The sequence below is a fragment of the Delphinapterus leucas genome, chromosome 11 (assembly GCF_059928025.1).
Source record: "Delphinapterus leucas isolate spDelLeu-1000000601 "Yukka" chromosome 11, BTC_Dleu_Yukka2, whole genome shotgun sequence".
In the NCBI taxonomy this organism is placed as follows: Eukaryota; Metazoa; Chordata; class Mammalia; order Artiodactyla; family Monodontidae; genus Delphinapterus; species Delphinapterus leucas.
In genome coordinates this window covers 88,715,892-88,731,619 of record NC_143139.1, presented here as the reverse complement: position 1 = coordinate 88,731,619, position 15,728 = coordinate 88,715,892, and the positions used below count along the sequence as shown (strand labels likewise).

General features: G+C 48.7%; 1 protein-coding gene across 2 annotated transcripts in view; it reads left to right on the top strand.

The window, feature by feature from the left end:
* The window catches only part of LARGE1 (LARGE xylosyl- and glucuronyltransferase 1), a 590,997-nt gene that overhangs the window by 537,544 nt on the left and 37,725 nt on the right, over positions 1–15,728 (top strand). For both annotated transcript variants that reach the window (XM_022599798.3, XM_089921262.1), the window contains exon 11: positions 7,484–7,647. In XM_022599798.3, the coding sequence (XP_022455506.1) occupies positions 7,484–7,647 (164 nt within the window). The remainder of the gene's footprint in view (positions 1–7,483; positions 7,648–15,728) is intronic.

Here is a 15,728-nt window from a genome sequence, read left to right as displayed (position 1 = left end):
GTCAGTGTAGCACCTAGCACATCCCCCCGACCTTGAGGTTTGTTTTTTGTTTTGCGTTACACGGGCCTCTCACTGTTGTGGCCTCTCCCGTTGCGGAACACAGGCTCCGGACGCACAGGCTCAGCGGCCATGGCTCATGGGCCTATCCGCTCTGCGGCATGTGGGATCCTCCCAGACCGGGGCACGAACCCGCGTCCCCTGCATCGGCAGGCGGACTCTCAACCTCTGCGCCACCAGGGAAGCCCCAACCTTGAGTTTTGTTTGCATTTTGAATACAGTTTTACAATTGCTAACTTCTTTGTTTCCCTACCCAAACTGTATAAACAATTTAAGTGCAGAAATGGGTTCATTCCCCATTCCTAGCACAGGGCTTGGCATAGAATGAGGGACTGTTAATTGTGTGCAATGTACACATTAATACTGATAGCTGGGAGGGAGCAGACCATGCCTTTTTCTTATTTTCTCAGAGCCTCAGTCAGTGCTCAGCAGACCCTCTCTGAACCGTCACTGAATGGTCCTAAGGTCCATGCTTCTCCCCTCCCACGAAAGAATGAAAGTGGCCCATGGTTTGGTTTCCTTGGAAAACAGTGTTTTGGGTTCCTGGAATTTTGTCGATTAATATGCACAGCAGGCAACCAGCGAGCTAGTAATTTTTCTCTGCCTGTCCACGTGGTTTAATAAAACTTAACCACTTCATGGAAACCCCAGGGAAGAGCCCTGAGTTAGGTTCCAGGAGACGTGACTTAGAGCCCCAGCTTTTCTGTGCACATCCCTGGTGCTCCAGTTTCCTCATCCATCAACTGGGGGCAAGTGGGCGGCCCTGCCAGTCTCATGTAGACACCGGGAGGAACGGATGAAGAAATGGATATCCAGGCCACTGAAAGTGAAAGCTGAAAGTGTAAAGCAACACTCCTGAGTGTTATCTTATCCATCAGCTGTTTCTGCCTATTGTCCTAAAGCATCAAAAGGACAGGTGTCGAAAGAAGAAAGGGTGGCCTCAGAGACTCCTGACTTGGTCCGTTGTGCTGTCTTCATCACTTAGTGGCTGGAAGAGGTCAGGTAGGTGTGTTAGTTAAGGTAACACAAGCAGCCATAAAATGGACTCGGCAGACTGGAAGTTTATGACTCGCACGAAGTTCAAGCAGGTGTTCCTGATTGGCAGGCAGCTCTTCTCCAGGTTCGGGGCCCAGACTCCTTCCGTCTTGTGCCTCTGCCCTCCACAGAGCATCCTCTACTGGGGGCTCTCGCTCTGGCTGACACAGAGAAGACTGTGCGTGAGACAGTCTTAAAAGTGGTGCCTGTAGTGGCCAGAATCTGCCCACATTCCACTGACGCGGACTTGGCTACATGGTTCCCCTGCACTGCAGGAAGGTTGGAAACTCAGCCCGAGAGCAGAAGATCTCTTCCACCGAGGGAAGCACGTGATTCAGTCCTCTGCAGTCACAGAACCATCTGGTATTAGACTAGAAAGATCCCCAGAGACTGCTGAACACGGCATCGTAGTGACTTGATTATGTACAAGAACTTGGAGGAAAGACACCTGGATGTGAATCTCGGCTACTCTGTTCATTCATTGTGTGACCTTGAACAAGTGGCTAAGGCTTTCTTTATAGACCTGGACTGCTGGTGGTCTCTAAGCCACGGTGACCATGTGAGTGTTAATGAGAAAGTGCCCACAGGGCTCTCAGCCCTTACCTGGCCTAGTGAGTACGTGATCCTTGAAGCCAGATCTCTTTGTCTCGCTGTTGGGAGAAATGACTTGCTCGAGGTCACGTGGAAAATGAGGGTCAGAGGAATCAGGCCTCAGTGTCCACTTATCCCTATAATCTCTCCATGTCGTTTTTCCTGACTTCGAGCAGAGAAGTCCATCAGGCCGGAGCCCAGGGACACACTTCCCACCCATCTGAGTCCTCAGGCAGGACCAGCCATCATCTCTGGCGGCTCAGAGGTCAATCTAGGCCACTGCCCTTCAGGATGGGAAGAAATAAATGCAAACTGCTTAAAGGTCATTTTCCCTTAAGTGCAAATCTCCCTGTGCCTCAGCTGGCTGCCCAAGGAAGCAACTGAGCAAATGCATTTTATCTCAGGAGGAATCTGTCTTTTGTTTCTGTGACTTGCTTGTCAGGGGCCCCTGCTCCCCACGTGGCTGGAGTGGGTAGTGGCGGTAGCATTCAGACCCTGTTAACCCAAGTCACCCCAGCCCTGCCTTCCAGCTCAGCATCTCCCTGGAGAGATTACCTGGGTGAAAAAGAGGCAGGTTTCAAGCCGCTCTAGTCTCCTCCTTGGGATAACATCAGCCATGCAGTCAGCAATGATGAGCAGTCCTAGATTAGAATTTGAAAAGGTACATAATGCAATCATAATAACATCGCTGAGGTGTGTGTAGAACTCTACAGTTTACAAAGCACTTGTACATGCATTAGCTCATTTGAGAAAATTGCAGGGAATTACTTAAGTACAGAAAAGTATAAAGAAGCCAATAAAATTCATCTGTGAATCCACCACTCAGAGAAAAGCTTTGTTAACATTGTAACGTGTTCCCTTTGGTCTGTTTCCGTGTGGGGTTGGTTTGTTTGTCTTTTTGCTGTATTGGAACCTTACTGCATGTGCATTTTTATGGCCTGCTTTGTTCACACAGCGTTGTGTCTTCCACCAGCTCATTTGATCCTCACATCCATCCGCCAGGAGAGAAGTGATTGTGTTGTGAGATGTCCCTGGTGTGAGGTCCAAAGACTGGATTCACAGTCCAGACTGCTGCTCTCTAGCTGTAACTGGAAGATTATGGACACCTTCTGAGCCTCAGTTTCCTCTCTCGTAAAACGGAGCTCTGTGCTGAAGGATTAAATTAGTAAAGCAATGCACCTGATTTAGCACTACACCTGGCGCACAGTAGGTGCTCAGTCCATATTAGAGCAGAGGTGCAGAGCACCAGGTTGATAATCAATATAATATTAAAGCTCAAGGAAGGCATCTGTTTGGTCCAGAGTCCAATAGACTCTGACGTTTTATGTCTGACCTCATACCTGCTGTGCTTTCCACAGTACCCAGTGCGGTTGGTAAATGGCAGTGTTACCTAGATCCTATCCGTTGAGCACTGTGATGGCCACAGGTGACCTGGGGATGTGGCTGCCATTGAACCACGTTGGTACCATGAAGTTCATAGATGGAGGCTCCTTATCCCCCGGGACTGCTGGTAGACCCTCCCAGCTAGGGCAGCCATACTTTGGTAGCTCTAGGAGCATTTTCATTGGTCACTGTTCCCTTTCTTAACATGCTGTGGCTCTGAATGTATCCAACAGAGTCTTCCTGGGCACTCAAGATGCACTAGGTGTTCTGGGTTCAGGGGATTCAGAGATGGATGGGATACAGTTCCTGCCTTTAGGAACCCACGCTATGGGCGCTTTCCAGAAAATGGCTCTTGGAGCTATTTACCTTGGAATGTCATTTTCCCCAACTCGAGGGTACTGCCAGTGTAAGGCTAAGGGGGAAGAGGGAACCCCGTAACACATGCATTTCTCATGTTTTGGTCACTAATTTCCTTTCTCATGTGATGAGGATAAACTTTTTTGAAACCTCATCAAAGAAAGACCCTTTGCTCCACACGCAGGTGTCTGGCCGTGCTCACACACGGACATGCATACACATCCTCACAGGCTCCCTCTCTCTCTTCACTGGACTGGAAGCCATGCACTCTTCTCGGCATATTAAAAATACAACACAAAACAAATACCCACCAAACAGCCCTGCTTTTGCAAAGAACTTGACAGACATTTATTCTCTAAGGGGCAGTAATTACTTGTTTTCTTCAGCAGGGTGGGTGAGAAAGGGAAGGTGGGTGTCGGTTGGTTCCGCTTCCTCCTGGCAGACAACACTGCAACTTCCAGGCATATTTGAGTTCAAGGAGAAAGACATTGGGACTCTCTCTGACACTCATGAAACAGAAGGTGACCCAGCCTCATCCAGCCCCTCTTCCCCTGCCCTCCAGACCCTTGCCATGCCATCTCCTTCAGGTGACGTTTCAGCACACGTCCACCTAGGTGTCTCCGGGAGCCCAGGAATCTCCCTTTCCTAATCGTGATCACAACCACGATAATAGAGGACATTGTTGAGTCACTCCAAACACTGTGCTCTTCTTATGCAGCGTCTCCTGGAATCCTCCTGCCATCCCCTGAGGTAGCTACTGTTATTATCTCCATTTTACAGGTGAGGAAATTGAGGCTCAGAAGGGTTAAATGATTCACCCACTCTCCCAAGATTTCACGGACAGGATTGGGATCGAAGCAGTAACCTCAGCCCCTGTCCTGTGTCTGTTTCTTGACCTGAGGCTAAACAAGCATCTTTTCTGGAGAGGCAGCTTGGTGGTCCAGGGACAGAGACCCAAGTTCGACCTCCCTGGGTGATCTCAAGATCTCCAAACAGTTTTCTCAACTGTCAAGTGAGGGTTTGACACATGCCTCACTGGATGGCTCTAAGGAAAAGAAGTCAAGCACACCTAGCACCTTGCACGGAGCCCGGCACATGCTTGTTTGCTGGACACAAGCTTTTCAGCCGTCACAGACCCTCAAACTGCAAATATAGGAGCAAATGATGGGCGTAAGAATGACAAGCTTCTGTGCATAACGTTAGAGAATACAAAAGGGAAATGACACGGACACACCTCAACTTCAGTGACCGCAGCCCTCTTGTGTGCGGCAGGTATTTCTCATGCACACAGCACACGCGTATTGAGCACCTGTCCTGCGGTGGGCACGGTGCTGGGGACAATGGTGAAGTGTCACAGTCTCGCCAGGGTAGTTGCTCTTAAACAATTTCAGTTCAAACTAGCAAGTGCTTTGGTGGAATTACGGGTTCAGTGCTCTTAGAGCACAGAGAAGAAATGGAGTAGCCCTACCTGGCAGGGTAGGTAGAGAAGGTGCCATTTAAGCTGAATCTTGAAGGTAAATAGAAAGTCCGCAGGTGGGGAAGAGTGGGTGAGGTGAGGGAAGGTGTGGCAGAGAGGGAAGATGGGCCAAGTCACGGAGGCGTGGGAGGAAATGCAGGTTTGGGGAGCAGAGGGAAGACCGTTGGTGTAAGGAAGAGTATGTGGGGATTGATGGGTCAGAGAGAGAGTATACGATTGTCAGTGAGGATCTGGGTTTAGTCCTGCAGGCCAGAAGGCGTCACCTGGCTCCTAGGATCTTAGATGGAATGAGAGTTCCAGCTCCTAGCCTTATATCAAGTAGTTACCCTGCTGGCATAGAGGGAATCTTCAAATAGGCAAGGACATCGAATTGGACTTGAAAAGCTGAAGGGTATCCCTGATCACATCCTTCTTAAAGGTTAAAAATGTCAAAGATAGCTGAAAACGTCTCATAGATCACTTTGATCACAACCAGTTCCCCAAGTGGCCTTTGGGAACATATGGGTGCATTTGGAGTTGTACACAGCTGTCTGGAGAATCCTGCGAACATTTATTGGGCTGGGGCCCTGGAAACCAACCGCCCCGTGGTATGTGGGACAGACTCACACAATGAAAAGGTACCCCACACAAAATGCCAGTGACGCTGCCTGTTACCTAGTGGTCCAAACCCATAAAACCTCAGTGGTGTGCAGTGAGAAGTGTTTATGGATGCAGCTCTACTGACCTTGGCCAGGCTTGCTCACGTGATAGGCAACTGGGGAGACTCCACTCTGCTCCAGCTGTCTCTCTTCCCCCAGCAGGCTAGCCAGGCATTTTCCCAAGAAGCATGCACTTCCTCTCGAGCCCTAGCCTCAGGATTGGGGCTTTCCCCTCCATTCTGTCTGCCAAAGCAAGTCACAGGTCGGCCCAGATTCAAGGATTAGAGAAATCGGCTTTGCCTCTGTAGTGGGCAGCACCAAAGGTCACATGACAAAGGGGAAGGATATGGGGGAGGGGGCAGTGAAGAAACTGGAGCATTTAATGCAGTCAGCTGTCAGCACACATCTTGAGAAATAATATCAGAGCTTAACCTGTCAAGGCAGTGGTCTTTTTTTTTTTAATAAATTTATTTAAAAAAACAAAATATTAAACAAAAAAGAAAAAAGTCTTTTTTCAGAAATACAGACACAAAAATTACAAGATCAGCATAGTCTTAATATAAAGCAAACAAAATTTACCATGATTTTGAACTACTGGTAGAGAATAAAGAAGGATAATCCATTTGACCTTAACAGTAAAATCATTGGAACTGTAGACAAAAGAATAATCATAGCATATCACCTAGTTCAAAGCAGTGGTCTTAATTGATAGGTCATAAAGGAGTGAGTGAATATATTTTCCTGTTGGTTTAGAGATTTTATATATCTTCTTTTTGGAAAAACGTTCTGTTGCATTCAGCTCTTCATAACTCTAGTCATGTGAAGTTTAATCTATATTCAACTATCTGTCATCACGTGATGGACAAGGTTCATGTAACAGAAGAAATATTGGAAGCAACCATGTGACCTTTGGCAAATTATTATTTTCTTTAAATACGTTTTATTGAAATACAACTTGCATATGATAAATCCACCCGTTCTGAGTGTACATGTATTTTCACAAATGCGTACACCCAGATAACCATCACTCTGAGCATGACGTAAGACATTCCCATCACCCAAAAAAGTTCTCTCCTGCCTATTCCCAGCCCATTCATTCTGCTACCGCACGTCCACTGATTGAATTTCCATAACTGTCGAAGTTCTTTTACTTGTTCATCGCAATTTTTCACCTATAAGGCAAGCATAGTCAGTCCCACCTGCCTGGGAGGGATATTGTGTATCGGCAGATCTGGAAACCTGTATATCTGCACCTGCTTATGTGAAATGCTGAGTTCCTAGTTCCCTGTTAGCAGGACAGCTCACTCTTTCGCTAGTTGGGTAGGAAGGAGAATAGGAGAGGTAAGTAAAGAACTCCTACAAAGAAGATTAATAAAGTAAAAGGTGTCAGAGCCTTAGAAGAGAGGGAGAAGAAGAGTGGGTACTGAGACTGATTAAACTTGGATGAAATTAAAAGAAAAGATGTTTTGTTTCGTTTATGGGTTTGCGTTTTCTTTCCAATACCTGGTACAGAGATTGAAATCTGTAGCTCTGGAGAGAGAAAAGCACCAGGTCACACAAAGGTACTGCTCCATTTGGTTCCCGTTACTCTGTTCATAGACGACAGTTCCCCCCTGTTATTTGAGATTGTTGTGCTGGGTCATGAAGGAAAACGTTTTTTGTTTTGTATAAGGACTTTGTGGTTGCTTATACATTTGTCAGTGCCACCACCATCACTGTTAGCTCAGAGCGTCTCATTCCTCAGAGGGTGAGGCAGCTGCCCTTTATCATCACCTCTTTGAAATCAGATTAAATTGCAGAGGAAAATGAAAACAGGATCCTGTCCTTCTCTGATTGGCCCATCGGTAAGGTCCAATGGGTAACAAACTCGGGAGGACAGGGCACAACAGGCAGGCCCCCTCGGGGATTTTCTTCTTGTTTCCAAGCCCTCTTGCCTACCTTTCAGCTCCAGAAGCAGCTCTCTGAGCTGGATGAGGACGACTTGTGTTATGAGTTCCGGCGAGAGCGTTTCACCGTCCACCGAACCCACCTGTACTTCTTGCACTACGAGTATGAGCCCACTTCAGACAACACGGACGTCACCCTGGTTGCTCAGCTCTCCATGGACAGGTAAGCAGACGGGCCCTCACCCTCCACACAGTCCCCTTGCCGCTGCCCTTCACCCAGTCGAATGGAGAAGGGAGAGGTGGCCTCACAGGCTTAGAACATTGAAGCCTGATAAGATAGGGCTGATGTCTCATCCCCTCTCCAGCACTGAGAACCAAGGGCTCCTGGCTCCTGATGGTGCTGGTTGTTTGTGAGGGTGAAGAATTGATTCTAAAAAAATAGAGCTCTACTCACATTACCTCAAGGAAAGGGGGAGTGTATTATAGGGAAACACATGGACTGGACCCACAGTTGCTGCTGGAAAGCAATTGTTTGTTTTCCTTATATCCGTGTTGATGCAGGCATCATTCCTGGAACCTTTATCAGGAAGTACTGACGTGATCCCTGCCCTCATGTGGCGTTTGGTCTGTTGCACTGATTCTCAACCTTGACTGGGGACAAATTGAATCACCTGAGGAACTTTTAAAACAAGTTCATGGTCAGGTTCCATTGCAAAGCAGTTAAGTAAGAATCTTTGTGGGGTGGAGACCTTGAATTGTTTTGAGTTTGCCATGTGCAGCCAGCATTGAGAAAATGGGACTAGCGGTATAAAAACAGCAAATAATTAAGTCAAATGATTATAATTGTGGTAAGTGCTTTGACGGATGAAACACATATTATCAATGTCAAGGGAGAGACCTTCTTTAGGTGGCATGGTCAGGAGAGGTCTTTCTAAGGAGAGGACATTTCTGCAGAGACTTGAGGATGAGAAAAGGAGTTAGGTAGGTGAGTTGCTGAGAAAAGTTTTCCAGGCAGACAAAATAGCAAGTGCAAAGGCCCTGCAGTAGGAAGGGCCTTGTGTATTCAGACACCTGATAGAAGACCAGTGTGACTGAAGCATCACTTGAGAGGGGGCTTGAGAGGAAAGTTGCATGAGGTTAAGTTTATAAACATTAGAAACTCATAAAATATTTGGATTTTATTCTAAACGTGGTTGAGAACCTATTGTAGGAATTTCACAAAGTTTTATGCTGTAATTTATATTTTTGAAAACATCTCTCTGGCTGCCAGGAGGTGAATGGATTCAAAGCCTTTCAGGGCTCTGCAGTTTTTCTGTACCTGGCCGTCCTATGTGCCTTGTGCGCACCTCAGCTAACCAGCTTCCTCTTTGATTTACTGATGTCCACAGTGGCTGCCCTTGCCCTAGTTTCCTTCATGTCATTCCCCCTCGACTCCCACAATTAGGAAGGGAGCTTGATGGTCTCATTCTGTCTTTGAGCCGCTTTGGAGATGCCTGTCCAGCCTATGGGTGAGACTCCATGGGGTCATTTTAGGATTAAATGAGTTAACGCCTGTAAAGTGCTGAGTGTGCACGTGGCACACTTAGTAAGTGTTCAGTAAATGTCACTTGTGATTAGTCATGAGTGATTGAAGAATGAGTGAACAAACAAAGGAACAGCACTGGGACACTAAAAGGCTCACGGACAGGAAGCAGTCTGGGAGTTCGGGAGAGTGAGGGCGACCTTGCCTCCGGAGGCAGCCGGGAATGATGCGTGCTGAGAGCGGCTATGGAAGCAGGTTCCTTTTTGCTTTGGGAGTCCCTCTGCTTATTAGCAAATGACGGCTCACAGAATTAAATGGCTTCATGGCTAGTGGTTTCCTGGAGATGCACAGCCTCCGGGACACCCGTACAGAAACTCAGAGAACTTGCTGACCGTAACAGGTAACAAAGACCAAACGGGATAAGAAGGACAAGCACAGAGCTTCTGGCTCCAGCTGGGTCCTTGCCCTGCTGTGTCATCTCAGGAGAGGTCTTTCCTTCCCGTGGCCTCACTTTTCTCATCTCCAGAATTCACGTGATTGCTCAGCAGATACTGTGTAAGCACCTGTTAGAATCACGTGCCAGCCTCTTGTGGGGCTGGGACTGCGTAACCCTATTCCTGCCTTCAAGGAGTATGTAGTGTATTCAGAGTTCAGACCATGTATTCGTTTTCTATTGTTGTTTAATAAATCACCACGGATTTGGCAGCTTTAGAAACACATTTTTTTTTTTTTAATTTGACAGTGTCTGGGTCAGGAGTCTGGATATGTGTTAGCAGGTTCTCTGCTTGCGGTCTGAGGCCTGAAATCCAGGTGTTGGCTGGGCTGCAGTCTCGTCTCGGAGTCAGAGTGCACTTCTAAGCTCATTCAGGCTTTGGCAGGATTCGGCTCCAGGACCGAGGTCCCCGTTTCCTTGCTGGCTGTTAGCTGGGGTCCTTCTGAGCTCCTGGGGGCCACCCTCAGGTCTTAGCCGTGTGGCCCTCTGAGCATAGCAGCTTACTTCTTCAAAGCCAGCAGGAGAATCTCTCCAGCCTGTTATATGACATAGTCACAGGGGTAATATCCCATCATATTCCCAGGTTCCGCTCGCACACAAGAGAGGGGTGCTACAGGGTGATACGCCAAGGCAGGGGCAGGAGTCTTGGGGCCAGCTTAGAAGTCTGGCGGGCACAGGCAGGGAACAGGTTCTGACCACAGAGGGATGCTCCAGGAGGAGCCCCCATCCTGGCCGGGGCAGAGAAAGGAAGAGAGAGCATATGTCCCCGAGGGAGGCTGAGTGGACTGACAGTAGAAGGCTCGTAGGGAGAGAAGGAGCCCCCTGCCAGCCCCCAGGTAGAGCGTGCAGCATATCCACAGGATGGAGAGGATGCCAGGCCCTCTGGGGCACACACGGTTAGAGCTTAGGTGCTTGTGCTCAGGGTGAGGGTGAGGAGAGCAAAAGATCTCGGCCAGGTAGGCAGGGCTTGGGGAAACCGGGAGAGGTGGGCAGCCCTTCCAGCTCAAACCTGCCAGGCTCCCAGTGAGGCTCCATGAGGGACTGGCCTAGACCAGTGTCCCAAGTCACCCCTCCCCTTCCTTATCAGCCTGGGTGTACACACCCTTCCCCACCAAGCACAACAGCAAGTCACCCGCCATAACTGTCGCTCTTTACGTTTATTTTTCCTTCTCCTCTATGCCATTTAAAATGAAAACAAAACCTAATCCTTAATATTCGTGCTGCATGATGGTCTAGATGGGTCTTCTGTTCTCCAGGCGGCATAAATGTATCTCAGACGAGGCACCTGAAGTCCAGATACTAGGATCTGGCCAGGTGAGTGAGTTCCAGGTGATCCCAGGTTCCCATCAGAGCATCCTGGTTTTCCTTGGTCACGTTCACGACTGCTATTCGTACATTCAGCTTGTCACCAAGATATTCTTCATCAAGATCGGTAGCCAGTGGTCACCTGCAAACTCAGGTGAAAATGTGAGAATCTCTGGGAAAGCCCTGGGACATATTTACATTCAGTCAGTACTTGCTAGGTCTGTGTTCTCTGACCCCGGCATCTGCACATGGTAGGTATTTAGGAGAGAGAAAGTGATGTAGGGGGGAAAAAAGAGAGGAAGACTTGGGTTCAAAGTCGAGTTGCACCACTTCCTAACCGTGTGAATTTGGGCAAGTTATTCAGGCTGTTTGAGCCTCACTCTACTTACCTATGAAGTGGCAGTAATATCGTCAAGTTCACAGATTGCTGTCTGGGTTTTATAAAGTAAGATGCTGCAAAGTGCCCAGTGATTAGCAAGTGGGCCACGAATGTTAGCACACTTTCCTTAATGTTTTTCACCTTTATGCTGGCTATGGCATTACAAACAATTAGAAGACAAACATTTTTAATTATTAACAACTCAAATCCATCCTTATGTATACGCTTGTTATTAACAAAAGAATACAGACAGGACAGAGCCCCTCTTTCTGTGGCCAGCCCGAAGCATCCAGCCTGGGCTGCAGGAAACCCGGCAGGACCTCCCCTCCCAGCCGGCTTAAAAGAAAGCCCCGGCACCTCTCACATCTGCTGCAAACACTAACCTCAGACGCCTTCCCTTCAGAGCACACACATCCCCCAGCATGGCAGGCGTGTGTTCCCCTGACACGCTGTGACAAGTAGTGCCATCCAGACAATACCTCAGAGAACCCAAGGAATTCCACACCCTAGCAAGAGACACTTAGCGGGACATAATCAAAAATTACAAAGCAGCCGCACAGGTGGATGAAGACGGCAGAAATTCCTCCTTCCACACCGCCATCCCACATATCCAATTATGATGCTGCAGGCTGACTGGTGCCTGCTGGATTGATTTTTAATTGAGGAAACATTTCGGGTGTGTTTGTAAACCTTTGAGTCAGAAGTAGGCCCTACGTGAGTGCCACAACGAATTAGGGGAGCCAGCATGCAGGCTCCCGTGCCCAGCTCCCTCTAGAATTCCGTTCAGAAAGAATGAACGTTGCCTGCTGCAGCTGTGGAGCTGGGAGGGCTGCTCCTCACACAGGCGCTCGCCCAGGAAGCTTCCCTCCCATCCCAGCAGCGGATGAGAATGGTTGAAAGGACAAAGCGGGCTGGCTAGGAGGGATCCTGATCGCAGCATCTCTGCCACCTGTCCGGGAGACGCTTGCTCGGTTTCCTGCTCCTTGGATGAAGTCCCTGAAGTACCAGCTACAGTTCCAGGGAATCGTGTGGCTGACGGGCTTTCTCTCTGTTTTCTGCAAGCGGGAGGAAAGAGGACGTGAGCCGAGCTGATGGGGTCCCATCCTGTAGGTCCCATCCCTCTGCTGGTAGCACAGCATCTTCTGGGAGTTTGTTAGAACGCAGATGCACGGACCCCATCCCAGGCCTGCCGAACAGGAATCTCTACAGTGGGTCCCAGGGATCTGTGTTGTAATAAGCCTCCCAGGTGATCCTGAGCCAGCTGAAGCTGGGAAAGCATCGTTCTAGAGAGTGAAAGGCACTCCTTTCCCCATGCAACAGCCAGGGCGATCTTAATCTGGTCACATCATGCTTTCTCAGTGCCTTTAGAACAGTATTAGAGCTGTCCACCGTGACCTTGAAGGCCCCATATGACCCGGCACCTGCCCAGCCCCCAAAGCCTCTCCTTCTGCCCCTCACTTACCTGTGTGTCATCCACACTGGTCCTGTTTCTTCTTTCTTGAGCATGCTAAACTCTGTATCCCAAGGGCTCTTCCCTCTTCTTGGAAAGCTTTCCACCCAGGCTTTCTCAAGGCCAGTCTTTCTCATTATCCGGGGCTCACATTGACGTCTCCTGCAGGCCGGCCCTCACCGTCCCTCTTTATCCTGTTTCCTGTTCTGTTGCCCCTCTGACACTCAGTTCACTCTGAACTTACCTTGGTTTGTTTATTTCTTCTCTCCAGAAGTGCAGGAACCTTGTCCTTCTCGTTCATTCTGGGGCCCAGGACAATGCCTGCACATTGCACATACTCACAGGATATTTGCTGGAGGACCACGTGTTCCAAAGGGAGGAGTTGAACGTGAGAAGGAAATCACAGCTGTCATGTACAAGTGCCTGCTGCACATCCAGCCCTGTGACAGACACTTGAGAGTCATGAGTAAGCAGGCTGTTCACACAGCGGCGCTCGCAAGGTTCTGAGAGCAGCTCCAGGCAAGCCCCACCACACAAGCACTTTTCAGCGCCCCTGGCTGTGTCATGTTGCCAATGCCCCGTGGCCCAAAGCATGTCCCACGGCCAGCCCAGAATCAGTGTGGCAGAGGGCATTACCAAAAGGTGTAGATGGATAGCGGGAGAGGAATTTGTAGCCATTTTGTCGTCAACAAAGGTATTATTATCCCCTCTTTGCATATGTGGAAGTGGAAGCTCAAAGAACTATCGTCACTTGCCCAGAGATGCTGACACAGGTCAGAGTTCAAACCCAGTTGTGCCTGAGCCCAGAACCCACAGTTGGCCTCTGTACCCCACAGCCTGCCTTGCCCTGTGTACCAGATTGGAGTCATCTGCCTTGTAGGGAGTGGGTTCCCCATTCCAGCACAGACTGAGTGGCCACCTGCCCGGGCTGCTTGGCCAACTGACGTTCTAGAATTCCTTCCAACCGCAGTCTTTTAGGTTTCGAATCAGCCATCTCCCTGCCTGCTCCCTTTCACCTACACAGACTGTCTGGGGCTTCCTGTCTCAGTAGGGCTCCCTGGGGGAAGCCCTGCTTCTTTCTAGGTCTTGCAGACAATATCTCTGGCCGTTCCTGAGCCTTTGCCATCCTCTTCCCGGCATGAAGCGATGGCGGGCTCTGTGGGGGAGGGGAGAGAGCGTGGGACAGGGGTCCTCGCATCAGCCCTTCCTCTCGTACACGGTGTCCTTTTCAGCAGGTCGTGCTCCTCTCTGAGGCTGAGGCCTTTCATCATAACAATGTTATAATCAGACTAAAAGTCTCAAAGATTCTTTCCAAACAGGTAGGAATTACCCATTTTTTGAATTAATCTTTGTCTCTTGAAACACTCTCCGTTGGCCCAGGTCCTTGCTGTGCCAGATCCTTTCTTCCTACGTTAAGACACCAAAGAAAGACTCGGCACAAAACTCAACAGGAACTGCACAGGGACAGACCTTAGGGAATAGGTGTGGAGAGAAACAACCAGGAGAAGGATGGAGAGACTGGGGGATCTTGGACTCCAAGAGGGACCAGGGAGAAGAAGGAAGGAATAGAGGGAAGCTGACACCCAGGTCGGAACACATTTCTGTTTGGGGAAACAGGTGATGAGAAGATATTTGGGGACATCTTTCTCAGCCAAAAGCCAGTTCGTGTTGAGCAGTGGTCTGGATCCCTGGCACTGGGGTCAGACCTGGGTGCAAATCCAGCCCCTCCACTCTGTAGCTGTGTGACTTGAAAGAAGTCATTTCAGCTCCTGGAGCTTCCTCACCTATAAAACAGTGATTGAGAATCTCCACTCTGTTTATAGCATTACTGTAAATGTTACAAATTTACATTTACATTTTGGACAACAGCCAAAATGTGTTGGCACGCTGTGAGCAACAGATAAATGGTAGAGACTTATTGTATCGTGATCACGCTTTACGTATCATCATCATTACGATGAACCTCGCTCAGTTTGTCTGTCTGACTGTTGTTCGGGTCCTGGCAGAGAGCTTGGTTTTAAGGGAAAAGAGAGACTGGAGCTAGTGGCAGAGAGACAGAAGTGATTGCGCCATGATTCGTTTTCACTCAGTGAGTTTCTTTGGGACATCTGGCGCCATTTCCTGTAGCGTCTGCATGGATATGATGTTTGTCACATCAGCAGCCCCTTTCTCCTGAGAACCCTAAGTATTTTGTGTCTCTGTTTTCACTCTGAACTTTTCAGAGGTGGGAAGATGGGGCTGGACCAGGCAGGGCTTGCTCCCTGCTCGGAAAACTCGGACACAGAGTCCAAAACCAGGTCAGTGGGAGAATCCACAGCAGAAGCTGGTCTCTCTTCACACTCGGTCAGACATGCCTCCTGCATCCACTCCCTTTAGCAGCTCTGACGTCCACATAGTAGAAATTATCCTTGCCCTGTACTCCCCAAATCTTAAAGGATTGGTACAAACATCGCTCCCATCCAAGTGCAGAGTCCTCCCATTTTGCAGACAATGCAACTGAGGTGCAGGTGGGATAATTCAAACTCCCAGATTCTCAAGAGCCCAGCAGAAACCAGGGCCCTTGTAGCAGAGGCCGAACACAAATTTCAGTGAAATCAAGCATTGTGGAGAATGTAGTGCCTCTTTCAAAACTGGCAGGGGTCAATTTGATTAACAAGTGCTACAAAGTATGAGAAATGGAGGGCATTTTACCCTGATGAATATCTTAATCCTCCTTAGTGAAAGAGGAAGCAAATCCACGAAATACCAATTCACAGAATTACTGAGAGGAAACTGAAAGTCCATCAGGAAAGCCATTGACACAAGATAGGTGTGCCCATTTTCTTTTGTTTAGAAGCATGGAAATGCGTGGAATCTATTTCCTGGTAATTGTCCGAATAAAGTGGGCATTCTGACCAGGAGACTACTTGATTATGTACCTCTTGCTGGGTAGGGAAAATTGAAATAGGCTTTTGCTGTTTCTTAACCATAGATTTCATGTACCAGGCACTTCTAATGCTTCTGGGGGGTGGGGGGGAGGGAACATTTTTATAGATTTCTCCTCAAACATTTTTGCAGAACCCTCTTGGTTGGGAGCATCTTTCGTTTTTTTCTCTGGGCTCTGTTCCCACCCCACCCGCACTCTCCCTGGCTCAGCGCCTCTCGGGTAGCCTTGC